At 38.7% G+C, this 22,973-nt stretch overlaps 1 protein-coding gene across 5 annotated transcripts in view; it reads left to right on the top strand.

The window, feature by feature from the left end:
- Nucleotides 1-22,164, top strand: part of LOC102935479 (broad substrate specificity ATP-binding cassette transporter ABCG2) — a 36,066-nt gene extending 13,902 nt beyond the window's left edge. For 4 of the 5 annotated variants that reach the window (XM_007066642.3, XM_043545130.1, XM_043545131.1 and 1 more), the window contains 14 exons: nt 92-151; nt 734-848; nt 4,610-4,762; nt 5,261-5,418; nt 5,687-5,838; nt 6,653-6,757; nt 8,978-9,225; nt 11,903-11,985; nt 13,646-13,735; nt 14,424-14,548; nt 16,249-16,403; nt 17,460-17,549; nt 18,993-19,087; nt 20,484-22,164. In XM_007066642.3, coding sequence (XP_007066704.2) covers nt 92-151; nt 734-848; nt 4,610-4,762; nt 5,261-5,418; nt 5,687-5,838; nt 6,653-6,757; nt 8,978-9,225; nt 11,903-11,985; nt 13,646-13,735; nt 14,424-14,548; nt 16,249-16,403; nt 17,460-17,549; nt 18,993-19,087; nt 20,484-20,634 — 1,780 coding nt within the window. In that variant the 3' untranslated portion in view covers nt 20,635-22,164. The remainder of the gene's footprint in view (nt 1-91; nt 152-733; nt 849-4,609; nt 4,763-5,260; nt 5,419-5,686; nt 5,839-6,652; nt 6,758-8,977; nt 9,226-11,902; nt 11,986-13,645; nt 13,736-14,423; nt 14,549-16,248; nt 16,404-17,459; nt 17,550-18,992; nt 19,088-20,483) is intronic. The other variant, XR_006290306.1, reaches the window with a different exon arrangement.
- Nucleotides 22,165-22,973: the final 809 nt, after the last annotated feature.

The raw sequence follows: 22,973 nt of genomic DNA, 5'->3' as shown, positions 1-22,973 counted from the left end.
AAAGGATTTGATGCAAATTAAATCTGCAGATTAACAGAACTAACCTGTAAATGAAACAATGAATGAGAAACCTGTTGGTTTTGTCTTACAGTGGGGTTATGAGACCAGGACTGAATGCAATTCTGGGACCCACTGGCAGTGGGAAATCTTCGTAAGTGTTGAAGCAGTGAAAGGACCTGTTTTACTTTATCCATGTTCCTCACCAAGAGGAATCATGCCAACAAGAAAATGCACCTATATATATAAAATATTTGTGAACAACACTCCCAGGGAAAGATTTCAATCTTAATTCCACCAGAGTAAATGGATAAATGGAGAATAATTATATGGATTTCAGAGCAGAATTTGACCTCAAGCGGAAATTTTATTTAAAAGCAACAAAAAAGGGGAAAAAAAGAAAAAGAGCCAATTTTACTAATTTATTTATATTTACTAATTTATTTCTTTTTAGTAAATAGTTTCCTGACATTCTCCCCTTATGCATCAATCTACAGTACAGCAGGAGGCTTATTTTACTGAAAAAAAGAAAATTCTGTTCTTTGAGGGGATTTTAAAAATATATGAACTATAGTAAGTGGCAAATTTTCAATATGGGAAAGCTTGTGCACAGCTGGCTATATACTGTTAACTGTATTTGTCTGCCAGATTTGCCTTTCACTGGCCCCGACTCTTACAGCTTGGTGAAAATATACACTTCGGAGCTCTTTAAGGTGATGGACTTTTCTTCTTCTAGGCTATTGGATATCTTAGCTGCAAGGAAAGATCCTCATGGTCTGTCCGGAGATGTTTTGATAAATGGAACTCCTCAGCCTGCCAACTTTAAATGTATCTCTGGATATGTGGTACAGGTAAGTCAGCCTGCCGTGACTGCATCTGCCTTTGTCGTTTTGACATCCTCTGAGCCAAACTGCACCAGAATTGTCCAATATGAGGTAACTGCAGCAGCTGACTTGTCAAAACTGACACAGGATATAATTCAGAAATCACACATTATAATTTAAAATGTAAATGGGATAAGTGGATTTCCATTTCCAGGATTATTCCCTGAGCTTCTGCATGCTGTGGGGACCTTCCACATGTGGCTCTTCCCCCGCCCATGTAGAAGAAACCCGTACAGAATGTTGCTTCCACAGCACCATTGCTCTGCCCATAGAGCTCCACTGAGTTTAGAGATCAAGAGGGGCTGAAGCAGTGGAGCTGACCCTTCCACAGCGGTCACCTTTCTCTGCAGAGTACCTAGAAATCCAGGGAGAAGTTTAAACAGCTTGGAACTGTAGTATGTCCCGCTGACTGCTACTGGGCATCTGCAAGGAAAACCAGCCAATAGTAGCACAGTTTCTATTGGTGTACAGTTCGCAAGGGCGAGCAAAGCCATTGGAACAGCTATCATCCCTGTAGAATATCATCTGTTTCCATATGGAAAGAGGCTCCATTCCCTATGGATCCCTTGGATCTACAGAGGTGGAAGGGGGCACAGCCTGTCAAATCTACAGCCCTCCTTAACCCCCTACTACTATAGGGGCCTGTCTCCAGGAAAACTCTGCAATGTGAACCTCACTGAGTTCCCCCCCCCCCATCTTGTCCTGTGGGTGTAGCTGTGAGAGTGAGTGATCTGGCCCTATGTTATAATTTATTTCCTATCATAACATGCAACTACACCTCACATTTTGAAGGTTTGACAGGTATGTCTATATTCTGACTTGACCTTTCTTTAGCATGGCTCTTTGAAACAGGTAAGAATTCTAACTCATGTAGAGATCTGAGAAGGTATCAGAAAAACACATCCAAAATTACAGGCATGTCCCTTCCCTATCAACTGGGGGAGGATGGTTCTTGAGAAACACCACAGGAAATGTTATGCCTTGTAAAGGAATATTCAGTTTAGCAATTGTTATCACTGTAGTCCTCTGCTATCTGGCTGCTCTTGCACAAGAAAAAAAGAGGGCATGACAGCCCACCAGTATGCTGGAGAGATTCTTTGAGGCCACTCCTGGGAGCCTTATATTAAAATTCTGCCACCAAATGGAAAGGAAGTTTGGGAATCAATCCCTTTCTGGATCCTGGCCAGAGTTGATTTTACCACTGGGGTTCATAAAAAAACGTCAGCAGGGCCATTTCCCCCCCTTTACAACAGACCAGATTGCTCCAGATGGATTGGTATTTTCAAAAATTGTTCCCTCAGCCTCCTCTACAATCACTCCATACCTCCACTTCATGCTCAAAAGCTTGGACACAGCTCTACACTACCAATATAGTCAATACATTTTTCAAAGTATAAAGTTTTCCACAGATGTTCAGCTCATAAGCTTGTTTGGCCAGAGAGGATGCCTCCTTCCTTGGATATGGGAAAGTGTTATTGCTTCAGTGGGAAAAACAAATGAATAGATTTCCCACTATCTCTTGCCTATCTTCAGTGCAATACATATGGTTTATTAGAGGCAAAGGGAGAGAAATTAAAATATGGTCAGCCCATCACTGACCAGTACTCTCTCAAAACAAAGTTAATAGAGAGATGTCTAAACTGTTGTATGATCAATCAGATAAAAAGTCATTCCCTTTATAAGCTATAAACAAAGCCCAGATAACATTTTCCCCCTTACTTTTCTCAGAACACATCAAGACAACCCACTCTCCCAATCTAATTTCCCATATCACCTTCTTCTTCCTCCTTTTATACACAGCAGCTGAGGCTGATAGACTAACGAGCTCAGCTGCATATGCACCTCAGTTCCCTTTACCCCTTCACAGTCTTATTGCAAATCTTCACAACTCTGACAGGGAAGACAGTGGCTTGGGTCTTTGGTGTACCTGGGCAACACCAGCTCAAATGTCCAGAGAGCTTGCTGGACAATGTACCTCATCACAGCGGATAATGCTTCCTAAAAGCAGTGGTCTCCTGACAGGTGTGGAACTGAAGGCTTGATTGTGGATCACAGTGAATCAGTCCCTTTTATCCTTTTTAATTTTCTGTATCCTGTCCTAAGGATGACATTTTGGTTTTCAAAGATGTCACATAATTGACTGACATGATTCTTCACTTGAACTATCTTATAAAGTGAGAAGCTCTACATTCTGTCTATTGCTTTCTCTATCCACCATGTCTCTCTCTCTGCCTCTCTCTCTCTCTCTCACTCACACACACACACACGTGTGAGTTCCCTTAACATGTAACAACTTTTTTCCTTCCCACCATCTCCTTTTCTCTTCCAAATTCAAAATGTATTTGGCACCAGGTTTCTCTATTCCATCAGTACTGATTTGGCACTTTCTTGGTTTTTGGCTGCCTGCATGGTGTTTTCCTTTAAGCTCCTGATTCAGATCTAAGAGAGAGAATGCAGGTAGGGCCACCTGAGAACGCAGTTGTCAGGGCCACCTGAAGCCAGAATAGAGTATCAAGGAACAATGATGCATCATGTAATGGGGTCCCACAATGCATGTATTTAGTTAAACAAGTACTGATACAAGGGAGGTAGTAGGACTGAATGTACTCTCACAGAGCTCCAGTTTGCAGTTGCTTTGTCAATAACCCTTAGCCCCTGCATGTTCAAAGTGCTGCCCATACAATACCTAATAATAAATATTATTATACCCATTTCACAGAGAGGTAAACTAAGACAGGAAGGTCAGGGAGCTTGCCTAAGACCATCTAGTCAACAAGAGTTGCTAAATCCCACAAAGTGCTGAGCACTGTGACCCTGATCCAGCAAAACACTTAAACATACACTTTATTTTTTAAGCATGTGAGTGTTCATTCTGATGAAACTCTCATGTACTTAAAGTAAACATGGGCTAATTGCACTGGGGCCACAGTGCTCAGCATGGGGCATAATCTAGCCCCTGGTGCATTCAAACTCAGAGGTTCCTCACTCTCCACACTGGGCTCATTCCTCTTGACCATGCTGCCTACCCCTTGCTCTGGTAACCTCAAGAGAGGATTCAGTTTAAATCAGCAGTTTCACAGCACTCCATGGAGGTGTTCTCACAACCTTTCTGCACTTATTAGTTTTTGCTTAGCTGTGATCTGCAGTTACCACATTTCCAAACCACAACCTCAGATATTTGAAGAAAGATTTTATTCACATCTGTAGAAAGAACTCTTTCCAGATACTGATTCTGCAGGGTGCTGAGCACTCTCAACCTCCATTAAAGACAAGAGGAGTTGAGGGCACTCTGTTTCCCACAGGTGGTGCTCAGCACCTGGGCAGGGCCAAATCCAGAAACATTTTGTTGATAGATTTTCCTTCATACAGTTGAAAATTATGTTTGAATTTTTCGCTGCATTGCCAATGTTTAGCTGCTCTGAAAAACATGCTGGGCAGGGAAATATCTGGACAGTGTATACACATGTATTGATATTTCTGCTATTTGATACATGTACGATAGTCCCTTGTTGCCATAAATTGCACAAACATGCAGAGACTAGTATTGAAAGCAAATATCTGATGGGATGTTCAGGTTTTGAAGATCCAGCCTATTTGATTCTAGCAGCTGTCACTGCCACACAAATGCACTCTGCATGTACAGTACACACGTAAGATGCACGTGCTAGTCCCAGAAGAGGAAAAATTAAGCCTGGAATGAACATTAAATATGTAACTTTGTTACTTAGGATGATGTGGTGATGGGAACTCTGACAGTGAGAGAAAATTTACAGTTCTCAGCAGCACTCCGGCTCCCCACGTCTGTGAAGGAACAGGAAAAGGAGGAACGAATCGACCAGATCATCAAGGAACTGGGTTTGACCAAAGTGGCAGATTCCAAGGTAAGCTGTCATATTATGATGCCCAATTAATAGCAAATATTAAATTATTTTAGATGATAAAATGGCTCCACTTTAGCAGGGGTGTTTTTGATTTAGTGGTTTATTCTAATAGCAGAAAGGCTGATAAACCCCAGCACAGCTGCCTGTTCCCATAGTATCAATGAGGATAAAGGCTTGTTACTTATGCTTCTATTCTTAAACTATCAGACACAGGACAGTAATTACAAGTAGGAGGAAAGCAGGTGACCTGAGTGTCATGGAGAAACTTAGATTTCAGGGTGAAAACTTTTAAAGGGGGGCCCTTTTTTCTGCAACGTTCAGAGTTGCACTATTCCCTTAAACAATGTCAATCCTTGAATCCATATTTGAATCCATAATTACAATGTAATCACCCAGAACTCTCCCAGAAGTTAATGTGCTGTTAAATGTGTTGGATGTTTTTTTGTTTGAATACTTTGAAGTCAGACAAAATGACACAAGCTGCTTGTTTTGCACTAGGTTGGCACCCAGTTCATTCGTGGGGTGTCCGGGGGAGAGAGAAAACGGACCAATATTGGAATGGAACTCATTACTGACCCTGCAGTCTTGTTCTTAGATGAACCAACTACTGGATTAGATGCCAGCACTGCCAATGCAGTCTTGCTGCTCCTGAAAAGGTGACTGCAATGGAATCACTGGGAAAGAACCAGCTTTGACAGAGATGTACTCCATAAATCTGCAGTTAAAATGTGGTTAGAATGGTTAATGTGTAGTTAGTATATTGCTGGGCTTGTTTTATTCCTTTTTGTACCTTGCATTGGATTCTCCAACAACAGGTTGAACTGTGTTAATTTACTGATTTGTATTGCAAGGAATTTGAAAGAAGAAAACTCCTCAAAGAGTGCAGATATTTGATACCTCTATTATTTTCCACTTTACATTCAGGATGTCAAAGCAGGGGAAAACAATAATCTTTTCCATCCATCAGCCCCGGTACTCCATATTCAGATTGTTTGACAACCTGACATTATTGGCTGCAGGAAGAATGCTGTACCATGGCCCTGCTCAGAATGCCATTGAATACTTCAAATCTATTGGTGAGTTTTCTTCTGGAGCTTTAGTCACAACAGTGGACACTAAAAGGAACATACTTAAAATGAAGCTCTGTTTTGAAAAGTGACTCAGTAAAAATGGCTCTTGAATCATGGGATTCAATGGTTAATGTGCCTCATTGTTTCCCATACCAAAACATACTAAAGGATTGTTTTTTTTAATATAACAGTAACATTAATGCAAAGTTAAAGTTGAAAAACCAAGCACTCAAATTGAGAAATGCAGAGTTGAGGATGAAGGCTGAACCTTAACTGTTACCCTTTGTGCTTATCAGAAATTACTTTAAAAGTAAAAAGTAATGCATGTTATATCACAGTATTTAGTTTTGTTTTTTTTATATGAATTGTACACTAGGCCCTGATTCAGTAAAACACTTAAGCACTTTACCCATAGATTTGTGGGTTCAATAAATCCAAACGATTAAACCTGCCATAAGGAGAAGCAGAAAAATGACTTATCATTAAGTCTATTAGTACCAGCTGATAGGTCAGAATAGAATTAGCAACAACAGACATGCAGTTAGAATTTGGAAGGGCTCATTTGTTAGTTGTCATCTTTGGATATTTTGAATTCTTACAGCTTTCCTTTTATGGCAGCTTTGATAGGGCCAGTTTGCAATCTCCTTCCTCATGTTGATTAGCAGTTTGGGCCAGTTGGACCACATTGTGGTGTATGTTACTACTCAACATAAGTAAGGGTATCATAGTCTGGCCGATGGCATATTACCTCAAGTGCTTTTCAACACGTTACCATCTGTAGAATGACTTGCCTGAGAGATCGAATACTGTTTCTCTGCAGGTTATGAATGCGAGCCATACAACAATCCTGCTGATTTTTTTCTGGATGTCATTAATGGAGACTCAACTGCTGTGGCAGCAAGCAAGGCTGATGATGTTGATCTAGGTATAAAACTGAAGTTCTTCATACAGTAAGAAGCTGATTTGCAGAGTGACAAAATATATTTTGGATTTATCAACTCTGGCATGAAAAAAATCATTTTCAGGTGCATCAAGTTAACAGTAACAGCTTCTTCCATATGTAAACTCAAGAGTTACTTGGACACCCACATACTGTAGATGATACTGTTCCTCTTGTGTCTATCTCTCCACCATGAAATTTCCTTTTATAAAGCCATCTCGCCATGTACAGTATGAAATGACTTGTGTGTAACATTTAATATCCACTGGTGTTCCGTGAATAGCAGTTATTACATGTGGTTCTTTTTCCTCAAACAGTAAGGACTGTTCTGCCAATGAATTCAATAGCAAAACTCCTATTGTCTTTTTCATGGAAACCAGATCCAGTGCCCTGTTGTGATACCTTAGTGTCAAAAAACAAAATGGTAAAACTCTTTGTAACTATATGCAGTAAATCTTGATATTAGCTTTGCATGATATTGCTAATGCATACAATATTTATCATGTTATTGGACTGATTTTGTTTTTCCATCTCTGCAATGGTAGCTTGTTGCTCATAAATTCACCTGAGGTAATCAATCATTAGTGTCACTTTCCTCAGTAAGTGGACCATACCTGGTTATTGTAATCACACTAACACTGCTATGGATTGTTCTACTACAACCCCATGTAGGGATTGATTCTTTTTAATCTCAACAAAATTATACAGTGTAAGGCCTGCTCTACACACAGACTATGTACAGCTATGACTATTTTAGTTAGGGATGCGATTTTTAAAAATGAAATAGCTTTATTGGTACAGTGTGGATGCAGTTACACTAAGTATGTATAAAGATTACTTATATTAGTATAGTTTGTTCATCTTCACATATGGGATGAATCTAGACACGGGTATAAGCACTTTTATACCGATATAACTGCATCCACGCTCCAGGGCACTGTACCACTTTTAAGTATTCCACTGTGGGTATAGCAGTACAGCTTTTGTGTGCAGACAACCCCTAACTTTTGTGAGGAAAAAGGTTATTTAAGGACTGATTGGCTGTGAGACCCTTCCTTCCATGTGGTAAATCTTTGCTACTGAAAGTAAAATTTCTCATTTGCGGGGAGTCTATTTTCCCCTTTGACAGCCTGTTCCAAAAGTGACATCAAGAGAAAGACTCCCATGGAGTTCAATAGGTTTTGGATCAGGCCCTATATGCACACATGCTGTAGGAGTAAAACATCCCCTTAAGAATGAAGGGACTCAATCAAGATTGCAGAATGATCCCTACACAGTATCGGAAGAGTTCCTCAGGGACTCTCCTTTGATTTCTGTTGAATTAAAGTAATTGCTGGTATTTTTTGCCCTCAACTAAAAAATGAATACTGTCGTTTTCAGAGACTATAACAAACAAGTGCCTGATCCTGCTCCATTGAATTCAATTGAAGCTTCACCATTGATTCCAATGAGTGCAGGATCAAGCCCCAGATGAGGAGGGTGAGTCCTCTGGCATCAAAGGCCTATAATTCAATTCTGGATTGTTACAGTAATCACAAAAACAAAAGACAAATCAAAATGAAAAGATAATAAAAGCTGCGGTGTTTTCAATACCCATAAATCTGAGTGATGGCACATTAGTGACATTTCCGAACTATATTATAAAAATGAATTCACCATTGGCCAGGTATAACTGATTTAATAACAGGTTTCTTTAAACCATTATTAAGGTACCAATTCTGCTGCACAATATAGATAAAATATAAATCTTTAAGGGCTAACTTTGGCCTATAAGCTCTAGAGAAATCTCCCCCGCCCATGCAATTCTTGTACTTTATCATTCTACTCATGAATTGTTTAGATTTATTTATTTGAGTCTTTCATACTTGGTAGATTTGAGAAACCAAAATTAATGCAATGCTTTCAAATGGACGTCGATCAACTGATTTGGGTGAACAGGCAGATATAGCTGTTAACTGTATTGTCTGGTCAACAACACAGGGACAGATTCTTTCTGGCCTTTACAAGGGTGCAGAGTATTTTGTATCTCATACTTCTAGACTGAGTGGACTGGATTAATATAACTAAATAGGCCATTATAATTGCTATCTCATAGATTAGTAACCAAAACTCTAGCATAACTCTGTGGGCTTGATTGCCTGAGAATTACTTTTTTCTATTAATTCAATAAAAGGTAACTAAATATTTTTTCTCTTTAACCTGAAGATAACATTGAAGAACACATCAACCGTGATAAGACTTTGGCAGAGAAGATAGCAGAGCACTATTCCAGTTCCACCTACTACAGAGAAACGAAAGCAACATTACAGAACATTTCTTTGGAGAATAAAAAGAAAGTGAAGACAATTTTCAGACAAGTTACATATACCACTTCCTTCTTTCATCAGCTCAAGTGGGTGTCGAAACGCACATTTAAAAACTTGATAGGCAACCCTCAAGCCTCCATAGCTCAGGTAATCATAGTTAATATAACAGTTGTAAGTCTGATTTGATTTTGAGACCATTTCTATCTGAAGATGGGTTAGGCACAATTTTGCACCTGCAAATTATTGGGCCTAAAATTTGCACCTAAAATAGAGGTCAGTATCTGAAAATCTGTGCCATAAAATGCTGGGCTAAATGATCCCAAATAATGAGCATGACAGGGATATGCAACAATTTATTAACTTACATTTACCATTATTTTAGGTGTATGGGGTTTGATTCTCCTCACACTTATGGTCATTAACAACACAATTCTCCCAAACTGACTCACAATAAGTAGTACCTTACCCTGCAAGTAGTCCCCTGCAATCCTGCTATGCTACTCTGAGAAGCTGATTCTCAGAATCTCGTCTTCACCTCTGATCTGTGCACCTTGCAAGTCATCTGTACGCCAGGATCTGGCCCACTGCGTTCTGTTTTTTTCCCCAAGGGAAAGTAAATTAGCCAGTCTTATACAGTTAATTAGCTCTCAACACATAATTATGTCCTAGTAGCTGAGTCAAAGACAGAGATGGTCTCATGGTCTCCTAATATATATGCAACTTCACATAAAGTTGAAATGGCTGCATCTGAGGACCATGATAGGTTATGTAAAATGTGTAATGCAAAACATAGATTGGCTGTAGCATATCTTAAAGGAGGGGGAAGCATATTCTAGACAATAGAATACTATTCATACTATATTAGTATGATTACTGTAATAATTCAACAATAGTATGAATATGACCTACATGACCTACTTAACATTGAATGTTTGGAAATTCAGCACAGTATTACGACGTTCATGGATTTTTAAAATCTACAAGTTGCCTTTAAATAAAGAATTTGTTATTGATTTCTTCTGGGGAATAAGAAATTAGGAAATAACATTTATCGGTCTGATCCTGAGGTCCTTATTCCAGCAACACTCCCATTTGAATTTTATCTGAGTAATACAAGAGGGGCTCCAACCCATAATAAAAGTTGTACCTTATCACTGTTATAAAATTATCTGGATTAAGAAAAAACATCTTGAGTAAAATAAAATCAATAGCAAAGGGGAAATCTGTTCAGAATCCCTCAAGTTAAAAGGCTTTGTGTGTGTATATATATCTGTATGTTGATAGTACGGATATCTCAAATAATTGCATTGCAAAAGCTTGACCTTGTGACAAGAATTATGATCTCAAGAGCTTTCTAATACTCCAGGGTTAATGGTTGTGACTTTTTTCTCACAATCTTTTGTATCTCCCAAACCTCATTAGGAATGGATTTCAAACACAGTCTATAAATTGTACACAGTTCATTAAGCTGTGTTGGCTAATCCTCTCCAAATTGGTCTTGATATGATCCTTTTCCCCCCCACTACAGTTGGCTTAGTGGCTGAATTATCCCTGACATTTGGTCCTTTGGGCAGGTTCTTAGTGATATGGTACCACGTATCAAATGCTTTACAGTGTTAAGACTCATGCATCCCTCATGCTTAACCATGACTGAACTGCCTGATACCATCATTTTTGCTGAGATTTTCTTTGCTTCTTCTTAGTCTTAAGAAATTGTGACATACAGATTTAATCATTCAGATTATATCACTGAATCCACTGGTAATTTTGCTATTTAACAAAAATCCAAGTTGCACGTTTCTATCTACACAGAGCCAGATTCTGATACCCTTACTTACATTTGAATAGCATTTACTCCACGAGTAGAGTGCTATTTAATGCAAAGCTGTAAGAATCTGGCCCTTAGGGTTAAATCCTGCCCTTCTTTACAGCAAAAAGGACAATCCACAAAAGCCAGCATGCTAGGTGAGGAGCTGCCTAAGCTAGCCAATGGGAGATACTGACCAGAGGGGGAAGTCCTCCCCTCTCTGGGAGATAGGCACCTAAATCCAGGAGGTAGAGAGGTGCCTAGCTCCATTTAGCAATCCACAAATAGGCACCCACTACCTGGAGTCAGTCAGCTTAGCTACCTAAGGCATTTGTCGTGAGAATAAATTAGGTACCTGCTTCACACCACCCAAAAACAGCCACTGGAGGAAGTGGAGATGGTGCTACTTTCCACTTTATAACTTTCAGTCCACTGATTAGAGCACTCACTTGGGATGTGGGAGACCCACGTTCAAATCCCCCTTCTCTGCCAGAGGGTGAGAAAGGATTTGAACAGCAGTATCCTACTTCTCAGAAGGGTGCTCTAACCACTGAACTATGGAATATTCTGAGCTGGAATTCCTCAGTCTCTCCTGCTGAAGCTGTTCCACTGTGGATTAAAAAATGAAAGTGTGATTAGGGCAGGGGAACTGGACCCAGGTAGGTTCCCTAATCACTGGGCTACCGAGTCATTTGCCGCACCCCTTTTCTGGCCTAATGATTGCTCCACTGTGCATAAATACTTAAATAGTCGTAGTCTGGGATTTAGGCATCTAAGTGCATTTGTGGATCCCACGCAGAGTTTTTGTATGCTCTAGACCTTCTCCGTCTTCCCATCTCTTATCACTCTCTATCTAGGTACCATGAGTACATTTCTTTTCCATCTGTATTCACCACCTAAATATTTTATGTAGTTTTTGCAATTTTGAACTTTTTTTTAAAAAAAAGGTTCATTACAATACAAATTTAGATTGTAGTTGTTCTCTCTTTTTTAATTATTTATTTTATTTTATTTCAGCTGTGTGTTACACTTTTCCTGGGACTAGTTGTAGGTGCCATTTTCTTTGGGATAAAAGATGATTTTACCGGTGTGCAAAACAGGTGAGTCAACTCAGGGATTGAATATCAATGGGGCTGACAAAACCATGCTGTTACCATCATAAGATAATGAAAATTGTTGTGGCTGAAAATGAACTTTTCTTGTCTTTTGTGAGATACCATAGCGACCACTTTAGAGCAAATGCATACCTGTAAATCATAAATTACAAAATAAGCGCTGGTCCTGCCATGAGCTCTCTGTGGCTAGATCCCTCCACCTGCATGGAGCTCACTGCAGACTCGAGGCCTAAGGTCCCATTTCTGCAACCCTTACTCATGTTGTCTACTACCTTGTGCAAGTAGTGCTTGTGAAATCATTGGGGCTACTTGCGTAGTAAGGTACTCGTCATTGCAAGTAAGGGTAGCAGCACTGGATCCTAAGTTTGCAGTGAAAGATTCCAGAAAATTATACAAAATATTAAAAATGCACAACTGTTCATTAACCACTTCAACAATTAAACAAACAGCATCTGGAAAGACTTCCCTGAGATAAAATTCAATGGCCAAATTTTTCAGACTTTAGTTGCCTGAAGTTCGGCAACTAAAGCCCTGATTCTGCAAGCACTTATACACATGCTTAACTTTACAGAGGTGAACATAAAGGGTCTGCTCATGTGAGTGTGTGTATGACTGGGGCCTAAATTTATATTTGGTACCTAAATAAAAGTGGCCTGATTACCAGAGGGATTGAACATCTGCAACTGTGGGAGCTGTTGTAGTCAGCACCTCTTAAAATCTGGCGATTTTTATTAAAGTGCCTCAGAATTGGTGTATGCCCAAGGGCTTAAATTTGGCATCCACATTTGACAATTTTGGCCTTTCATTTTAGCAGGTAAACCCATCTCCAGTTGCTCATCATTTTCTCATATTCCATGTAGACTGAAATTTTTGGTCTCATATTTGTGCTCAGTCTGAAGGTGATTTAAACAAAATATTGAGTAAAGTCAGTCAAATCATTTTTCATTATTTGATTCTGACAAGCAACAGATGTTACCCATATATTCCAGTAATAAACATTGAACTCAGCTAGCTCAAGATTTGCTAAAGCTCCAGTCTTAGGGCCAAACCTGCTTCTGTTGAAGTTAATGGAAGTTTTACCATTAACTTAACCAGGAGTGGGATGAGTCCCTTAACTTGTTTAGTAGATCTCATGGAAACTTAAAAAATAATACAACTATGAAGAAAATTGATTTAGCAGTTTGAATGAAGATGGTTTAAAACTTTTCTACCTGTTTTCCCAAGCCTATTTTAAGGACACATTTATTCAGGATTCATGTGCTCATGACATCCCACTTAATGACACCTTGCTTCTCTGGCGATAGGTTATTAAATGTTGTAAATTAGTTGAGTAAGTCAACAAGACAAAAAAAGAATAATAAAATATACTTTGTCCATTTCTATTTTGTAAAGAAATCTTAGTTATATAAATCCCTCCGACAGATTACACCTTTAAATCTCTACTGAGAAATAAGAAGAGACAGACAATTTGTGCATGAATTATGGAGTATGTGAAGTAGCAAAGCACATATTAGTGAATGCCAGTAGTTCTTTGGAAGAGTTTAGACATGGTCTATGGTAAAAACTACTGAAAATATATTCAAAATAATTGAATAAAGCACTAATGTAGCTGATTTTATAAGTGTAAATGTTTGTTTTACCATAGAATTGGAGCAATGTTCTTCGTGACCACCAACCAGTGTTTCAGCAGTATTTCATCTATTGAACTTTTCATTGTGGAAAAAAAGATATTTATGTAAGTAAAGCTTGATGTAACGGATAACATTGCCTATTGTTAGCAAAGCTTATTCAACTGTTAATCTTTTTTGTTGCCCTACTAAATTGTCATCTAAATATCACAATTTAGTTATTCATACTGGTCAGATTATTCACTGAAAGTAATATTCATTGCAAACGTATTTTTTAAATCCTGTTTATTAGTTGTTTGCAAACCAATAATCATTTCTGTGTATGGTTTTGTCCATAAATGCTAATAGTTTGGATAAATACTATTTACATTCTGAGTTGTTTGTGAACTGTTCACTTCTGTTACCAGAATCATATGGAGTTGATATTAATTGGGTACTTGGAACTTTACAGGCTTTATGAGTCACAAAATGAGAGAATTACATATTTCTAGACGTTAAGTGTGTTTTGATGATGTAAGATGTACACTAAAGACTGTGGGCCATACTTGGAGAGGTCTGTAGACACAATTGTGTTCAGCAATAGGCATGTATATTTGCATACGTAATTATCAAAATTATAATGACATCTTATTGGTCATTGGCATGTGTAATTATAGTATGTGCACAAATGCATTCTTATTTTTCCATTTGGAATTGCATGCATGTCTTATCAAAACCTGTCCATATGTGAAAATGATTTGATTGCTTTATAATTGATGTAATCTGTAATATGCTGTATATATTTCTGTGTTCTAGACATGAATATATCAGTGGGTACTACAGAGTGTCTGCATACTTCATCTCAAAGCTAATGGCTGATTTAATACCCATGAGGACTTTACCAAGCATCATCTTCACCTGTATAGTTTATTTCATGTTAGGCAAGTGCCCTATTCACAAGCTGTGTTAAAACTAAAAAGAAAATTGCTTCAGTACCAACAATGCACACTCATTTTATGCCTCTGTCAATCATTTCAGGTATCCAGGAGTAGGTTGGGTCAAATCTTCCTTCTTCCACTTTTAAAAAAAAATCATTCTCTGTTTAAACTCCATGTACCAATATGGCATTATTTCTCTTGCTTGGTGAGTGCAATGTCATGAGATTGCCATTGGTGCTGTTATGCAATTTGCTGGACTGGGCACACTTGCAAAATTTCAAGCACACTTGTCACAGTCTGTGATATATCCCATCTGCATTTTCCTTGGAAACAGGGGTTTAAGTAGGGTGACTAGATGTTCTGATTTTATAGGGACAGTCCTGATATTTGGGTCTTTTTCTTATATAGGCACCTATTACCCCTCACCCCCATTCTGATTTTTCACACTTGCTATCTGGTCACCCTAGGTTTAAGCATCATTTATAGATGGCTCTGTCTCACTGCTTTCCATGCTGTTATCTTTTCTTTTAGAGACTTTTAATCATTCTATCACGAAATACTTTTCATTACAGTTGGCCATGCTGATAAAACCCCCCGTCAGAGAAAAATGTGATTATAAAAACCTAAAGCTCCTGGAAACTGATATTAGCCTGCTCTTTTCAGTCGTTTCCCCGGGTAGTAAGGACAATTTTAAAATTGCAGACATCCATTTTAGACCATTAATGCAGTTTCAAACACCATGCTCACTACACATTTCAGGAAGGTCAGATTGAAATATTTCATGGAGCAAGAAATTCAGACAAACTTTCAGGATGTTTCAAAACTTAATAATAATAAGATGTTAGCAGACCGAGGTGCTGGAACTAGGGGTGCTGGGGGTACTGCCACACCCCCTGGCTTCAAGTGGTTTCCATTATATACAGGTTTACAGCTTAGTTCAATGGCTCTCAGCACCCCCACTATACAAATTGTTCCAGCACCATTGTTAGCAGAATGCAAGTACAGAACAAAAATCATCACTTGCTCTAGTCTGACTTTTTCCCTTAAACAAACGAGACATTATGGCACTATTAGGATATACAGAGAGAACATTTACATGGCTGTGAAACAGGGGTGGTTCAGAAACTAATGCCTAATCTACAGCCGCCAACAACCCCTGACTCATGGGAGACCTGACCCCACTGGAAACAAGTGAAATACTATTGGATGTTTATTGCATGTGAGCTACTGCTGTATGGGATGAGGCATGAGCTGCTTCTTGTTCAGTTTTTCTGTGGTGATAACTTGAGCCCTTAGTGAATCAGGAAATCTCCTCCTTTATCTTGTTTTGGCTGAGACACATTACAGCTTTTTCTCCTTCCATTTCATTGAAAAAGTCAATTACAATCCCCAAACTCCTTCCACAAATACACACATCAGTTCTATTCTAGACAAAATCCCTAGTCTTTGTGCCCATGGGAGTGATCTCCTTCCCACAATCAGCAAGGCATAGGAATTTGGGACACTGATCCTTGGTCCTTGCAGCCAGTGATCCAAAATGTATGGTGTGGTGGTGAAAGGAGGGCAGATTTCCTTGAATCAGTCCTCCCACAAAATTTGTTCTCATAAGTGGGGCCAACTACATATATTAAGATAGTACACATTGACTATGGTACAAGCGCTGACAAAATTATACTGACAGCCTTTTTGTTCTGCTCCCTAAGGTTTGAAGCCAAGAGCAGATGCCTTCTTTATAATGATGTTTACTATTATGATGGTATCCTACACGGCCACTGCTATGGCGCTAGCAATTGCAACAGGACAGGATGTGGTAGCTGTAGCTAATCTACTCATGACCATCACGTTTGTTTTTATGATTGTGAGTAGCATTATTATGCTTTTATTTATTTAGATGTAAACCCAAGCAGCTGTGAAGTTCAGAGCCAGATGGAGATCTCAATTTGAATTCTGCAAAAAGATCAAGAATCTGAGGCTTTCATGTTCCACTTTGTCCCAATACATTAAGAAATCAAAGTTCAGACTTGTTTCTGAACTTCTCCAGAAATTTGGGGTTAAGGTGGGTTTTGGATCTGATGTTCTAGTTAGGGCCAAGTTTTAGTGATAAAAATAATGGGGAAGAAGAGGGGAGGGAACATGCCAGTGGTAAGAATGGATGTGGTGTGGTACATGATGCTCCGTCTGCTCTGCAACTAGTGCATAGTTCCCTGTAGGACTGTTGCAGCCAGCATGATTTAGAGAGGACCTTAGCTGATCCAGGGCTGAGGGAGCAGAGAAGTGGCTTACAGTCACATTTCCCCTGCTCTCCTCAGCTCAGCCACAGGTAAAGCCCACAGTCCCTTAAATTATGAGACCACTAACTTACTAACCATCAACAAGGAACCCAACTATCTATTAATAGGCCACATACGAAAGAGATGTGAGTTGGCTGCAAGCAGCGTGGATAGAAGCATGTCCAGTTTTCCACCCGGGGAAACACCACATTGGACAGTGATCTCAGGGCTACTTGGGGAAAGTTTTCCCTGAACACGCTCGGTGTGGCTCTTCAAAAGTGCCTGTCTGCCTTGTTTTTGGTCCAGTTGCCATAAAGAAGCAAAGGCAGAGGTTGGAGAATAGAAAATACAACTTCATATTTTAAAAACCATAACTTAGCAAAAACCTTATTTGGGGTTCTCCCCTAACAACTAAAAGCATAGTACACCAGCAACCAACCTCTACTGAAGTTTACTTGTGTGCTCTGACTGGAGGATATAAACCCCTTATTATCCCCCAGTGTAATACAACTCAGACTTCTGTATAGCATATAGATTTAATGGGAGTTACTTGTGCACATTTGATTAGTAATGGTGACTCTGGACTGAAACACTTTCCTGTGAAATGGGACTTAGATTTTTTATTGTGTCTTTACTGTCTACAGATTTTCTCCGGGTTGTTGGTAAATCTCACAAGCATCTTGTCTTGGCTTTCCTGGCTGCAGTATTTGAGCATCCCTCGATATGGCATGACAGTAAGTGTTATGTTTTCCGGTGCATTGTGTTTAGAAACATTTGTCAAAAGGGACCATCTGAATCTGATGGGAGAAATGAATCCAGGTTTCATAGATTAGTGACCAACGGGCAAGTTTTTGAAACATACTGAAATTAAAACTTGACATGGCATACTTTAGTCAGGTATAGGGTGACCAGATAGCAAATGTGAAAAAATCGGGACAGGGAATGGGGGTAATAGGCACCTGTATAAGAAAAAGCCTTGAATATCAGGACTATCCCTATAAAATCAGGACATCTGGTCACCATAGTCAGGTGGCATGAGGAGTTTATGGATACAGCAGCTGAAGGTGGTTGTAAGAGGTAAAAACAACGAGGAGTCCTTGTGGCACCTTAGAGGCTAACACATTTATTTGGGCATAAGTTTTTGTGGGCTAGAACCTACTTCATCCGATGAACCCTAAACTTATGCCCAAATAAATGTGTTAGTGTTTTTATGCAAACTGTATCCTAATATAGTTGTAACCGAGATATATATATAGTTATTTAAATACCTGCACATCTCTTAACACTTGCAGATAGGAGACACTTATCTCTTACAGGTTTCAGACTGGTAGCCGTGTTATTATGTATCAGCAAAAACAACGAGGAGTCCTTGTGGCACCTTAGAGACTAACACATTTATTTGGGCATAAGCTTAGGGTTCATCGGATGAAGTAGGTTCTAGCCCACAAAAACTTATGCCCAAATAAATGTGTTAGTCTCTAAGGTGCCACAAGGACTCCTCGTTGTTTCTGCTGATACATAATAACACGGCTACCAGTCTGAAACCTGTAAGAGATAAGTGTCTCCTATCTGCAAGTGTTAAGAGATGTGCAGGTATTTAAATAACTATATATATATCTCGGTTACAACTATATTAGGATACAGTTTGCATAAAAACACTATATAAAATGAAACAGTATTGTATTACTTAAAAACAAAAGAATTTTTTCATCTTTTAAATATTTGCTTCAATCAAACAGAATATTTAGCTTTTTAAAAAAACCTTGAAGTGAATAGGTGGAATCATATAAGCAATTGCAGGAGGTGGACTTCATAAGAGTTGGATCTTTTCCATCTCTAACTACTATGATCTTATTTTTAGAAAGCTGAGTCAGTAATGCAGTTATGGTGGAAAATATGGAGTCTTTTGAAAGTGCTGGGTTAGATAGCTGCTGTATAGATGACCACTGTCATATGGGGTGCTGAATAAACTATATTCTTACATCATGTATACAACTATACTCTTACAACAAAACCAGCTATGACACTATGTTAGAAAAGATGGATTTGTCTGAGATCAGAAGCTATGATGCCATACAATTTTTGAAGATAAATTTGATTTTTAGTAAGTATCTGATCCAGTTGGTTTGTCATCGCTTCAATAGTAATTCAGTTGTTTTTTTCTTTTATCTTAAAAGGCTTTGCAAATTAATGAATTTACTGATCTGAAATTATGCACTGGTATCACTAATACAAGTCAGATTGATATGAACTGCACAGAGGTTAGCCAACCGTAAGTATATGTTTTGCATTAAAATGAATTCCACTACAACACATCTACAAGATTGCAAGGTTTTTTTTGAGTGCTAGAGAATTTGATGTGCATTCACCACCTACAGTAGGATTCTTTAAAGTAATATTTATTTAGTATTAAGAAAAAAGCATTTTGGTTTGGTTTTTTTTTGCATTGTATGTGCTAAGATAACATGCTACAGAGGCCATGAGCAAAAGAATCAGTAAAGATATTCATAGCAATATCGATATGCCTTTGTCATTTTGCATTCATTATGTCTATTAAAACAAAAACCCTACAAAACAGCATCATACGACATGAAAAATAAAACTGAAAAGAAAATGATCTCTTATCTTGGGTACTTATATGATCCCCCAACCATAGTATCTGACCACCTCACAGGCTTTAATGTAGTTATCCTAACAACACCACTGGGGAAAGGAAATATTATTATCCCCCATTTTACAGACTGGGGAGGCACAGTGGGTATGTCTACACTGCATCTGGGAACAAGCCTCCCAGCCTGCATCTATAGACTTGTGCTAGTGGGACTCATGCTAGCATGCTAAAATTAGCTGTGTAGACATTGCACCTGGGTCTCCCAAGCATGGGACGGGAGGCTTGAGAGCCTGAACAGGAGTCTCAAAGGAACATCCACACAGCTAGTTTTAGCGGATTAGCGTTAGCTGGGCTTGCGCAAGTCTGTGGACCCGGACTGGAAGGCTCATTCCCAGATGGAGTGTAGACATATCCAGTGAGACTAAGGCCTGGTCTACACTGGGAAATTAGATCGGTATAACTATGTTGCTCAGGGATGTGAAAAAACCACCTTGAGTGAGGCAGTTAAACCAACTTAACCCCCGGCGTAGACAGTGCTAGGTTGATGGGAGAAATCTCCCATCAACCCAGCTACTGCCCCCTTGGGGAAGTGGAGTACCTATGCCAATGAGAACCTCTCCTGTTGGGGTAGTTAGTGTCTGAACTGAAGTGCTTTGTGGTGCAGCTGCGTCACTGCAGCATTTTAAGTATAGATGCACCCTAAGTGACTTACCCAAAGTCACACACAAAAAAGTCTGTGGCAGAACTGGAGATTGAATTTGGGATCCTCAGTCCCAGGCTAGCATCTTAACCATTGGACCACCCTATCTGTGTAGTTTAAATGTGTGTAAAGTGTTGTAATCTTATCTCAAGTCAATCAAGAGGAAAAAATGGAATTTAAATGCTTGGGTTCTGAGGTCAGGAGCTCCTGACGTGAAATGTCTCCATGCATTTTTCTTAAGACTTGGCTGCTGCCAAAATGCCTTTGTCGTCATGTGGAATTCCAGTTTAAATGAACATAACATAACAGATACCTAACAAAGGATTCACTTTTAAAAATCTCTACATATATTTTTAGGTATTGTACTGGAGAAGAATATTTGAAAAGCCAAGGAATTGAGGCAACTTCCTGGGGCCTGTGGCAGAATCATGTGGCTCTTGCATGCATGACAATAATTTTCCTTACAATTTCTTATCTGAAACTGCACTTCATGAAAAAGTTATCTTAAAACAAAAGTGTAAATATACTGTAATTCACATTGTTTGAATAGTTTTATAAGTTAGAAAACTGACTTGATTTTTGTTAATAGTACTCTTTTGTATCTTTTACCTCTTGCCTCAAAATGTAACAAAGTTAACAAAAATCTTCAGCAATACTAAATATTCATTGAAATGCACTTTCTTGAAATTTACAGTATGCCTGAATTTTCTTTATTGTCATGAAATGTACATAAGAGTATTCATCTCATCATCAGACCAATTGTAAAGTCAATTCTTTACTATATGCTATTTGTTAAAATACAGAACAATTATGAAATGGTAATAATTAATGGCTCTACCCACAACGAAAAGGTTCCGTGGTTGGACAAATTTTCTTAATTTTGCACATCCAGAGTGATACTCTGACAAAAAAGAAAATCTATTTTTAAGGTCTTGGAACACTAATTTTATCTCTCCTATTTCCCTCCTCCACATACATTCCACCACATCGTAGTCATGTTTGCCATGCGCCAGATTTTGCCTGGCCCTTACATGGATGCATAGTTGGAGGTGGTGAGGGGAAGGCTAAGAAGCTGCCTAACCTTTGTGTACTCTGTATAAGAACTAGGAAGAATTGTAGCCCCTGCGGTTAGTTGTGGCATGCTGGGGCGGTCTTATTCGTTGGGGTGCACAGTGCCACAAAAGGACTTGGAGGAGCAGGCAGAGGGTGAGGTTATGGTTCTGCCCCACCTCTTGCATCTGTTCACTGGTCAGATGTAAAATCGGTTTGCATGGCTTCAGTAATGTGGAAATATGTATTGCTGAATACAAACCTTAACTATCATGCATGGGAAAATGTGCATTAAAATATACATGCCAAATATAATGCATTTTTTCTTTGCACAGTATTTCAGCTAGGAACACAGAAATTACCATACAGCAACAGACCAATAATCTACTTTGATATCCTATTTCCATTGTGAGATTTTTTTAAAGTAATATTTTTTTGGTTATTTTTATTTGTCTTCTGGTTTCTGAGCTCTTTGGGTGAATTTGCTTCATGTTTTCAAGCTTTATTCTGTAACCATATGGGCTAGAAACTTCTTTGAAGTGAGAGCTGAAATTCTCATGTAATCTCTTGATTCCAGCTGTTGAGGGTTTAAGGAAAACACCAAGCATCACCAGACTCATGATCAAATAGCGAGAGCTGGCAACACTGTCTTAATAACATACTATAGCTGTAATACATTAATATGTAGTTTCTACAGGTAAATTAATTCTCACTTTATGTTGCATTTTAAATTTCCTTATGTCAAGTACCTCCTGTTTTTGTGTTATCTGAAGGGGCAGATGGTGTACCCTAAAGATAGTCTACATTCTATTAATTAATTTATATAACTCTGTTGTATTTATTCTCCTTGAATGGAAGGCTTCTCAGTTCCTGTGCAAGAAATTACCTTTGTTGTCCTTAGGATTTTTTCTGTTGCAATTTTTTTCTGTTGCAGCTATAGTGTGTCTTTTTAATGTGGTGACCAAAAATAAATGTGTTATTCAAAGGACGTACTATCTGGTTATGATGGTATTACAATGCTTTCTGTATTCCACTATCCATCTTAGCAGAGCTTAACATCTTAACATTTTTTCCATTGTTGTACCTCTTCAGTGAGCTGCCATCATATTTTTCACATGGTAACAATTTAAACTCCGTCACTATGTATGTGAAGTTCCCTCCAGTATGCATTACTGCCCTCGTCCATGCTGAATTCTATTTAACATTGTGTGGCCCAATTATTTAAGTGTGTTAGGTCCTTTTGAAATTGCACACAATCCTCTCTAGTCTTGACTAGCTTAAATAATTTTCTGTCAGCCACAAATTTTACTGTCTCAACATTTACGCTCTTCTAGATCATCCATAAATAAACTGATCACCACCAGTCCTGCTACTGACTCATTTTCTCTCTGTGAAATTTGTAATATGAAATAAAATGTGTTAATAAGTTATAAAAGCATGTAAAAAGAACCCAATTCTGCAGCCCTTAGTGTTCAATTGAGGTCAGTAGGGCTGCAGGATTGTGCCCAAATGTACCTGGGAATAGTGTTAGTTTGGTTTTCATTATCACTGATGTGTTCATGTCTTTCTCAATGGTGGACAGAAAAGGTTGTGTCTGGGGCTTGAGAACATACACATTGTCATTAGTGAAGCATCAGTAAAACACTTTTTGAAAAAACTGAACACCCCTTTTATATGCCCATGGGTTGTAATACACTGCAGCATGGTTTCCCCTGAAGTCCTAAAAGCTGGTATCCCACCATTTTTAATTTTCTTTACGGAAATCCTCCCTCCTCTTTATTTTAGGTTACTAGCAAA

This window comes from Chelonia mydas, chromosome 4 (assembly GCF_015237465.2).
Source record: "Chelonia mydas isolate rCheMyd1 chromosome 4, rCheMyd1.pri.v2, whole genome shotgun sequence".
Taxonomy (NCBI): Eukaryota; Metazoa; Chordata; order Testudines; family Cheloniidae; genus Chelonia; species Chelonia mydas.
The sequence above is the reverse complement of the archived record's forward strand: the minus strand, read 5'-3'. Positions and strand labels throughout refer to the sequence as shown.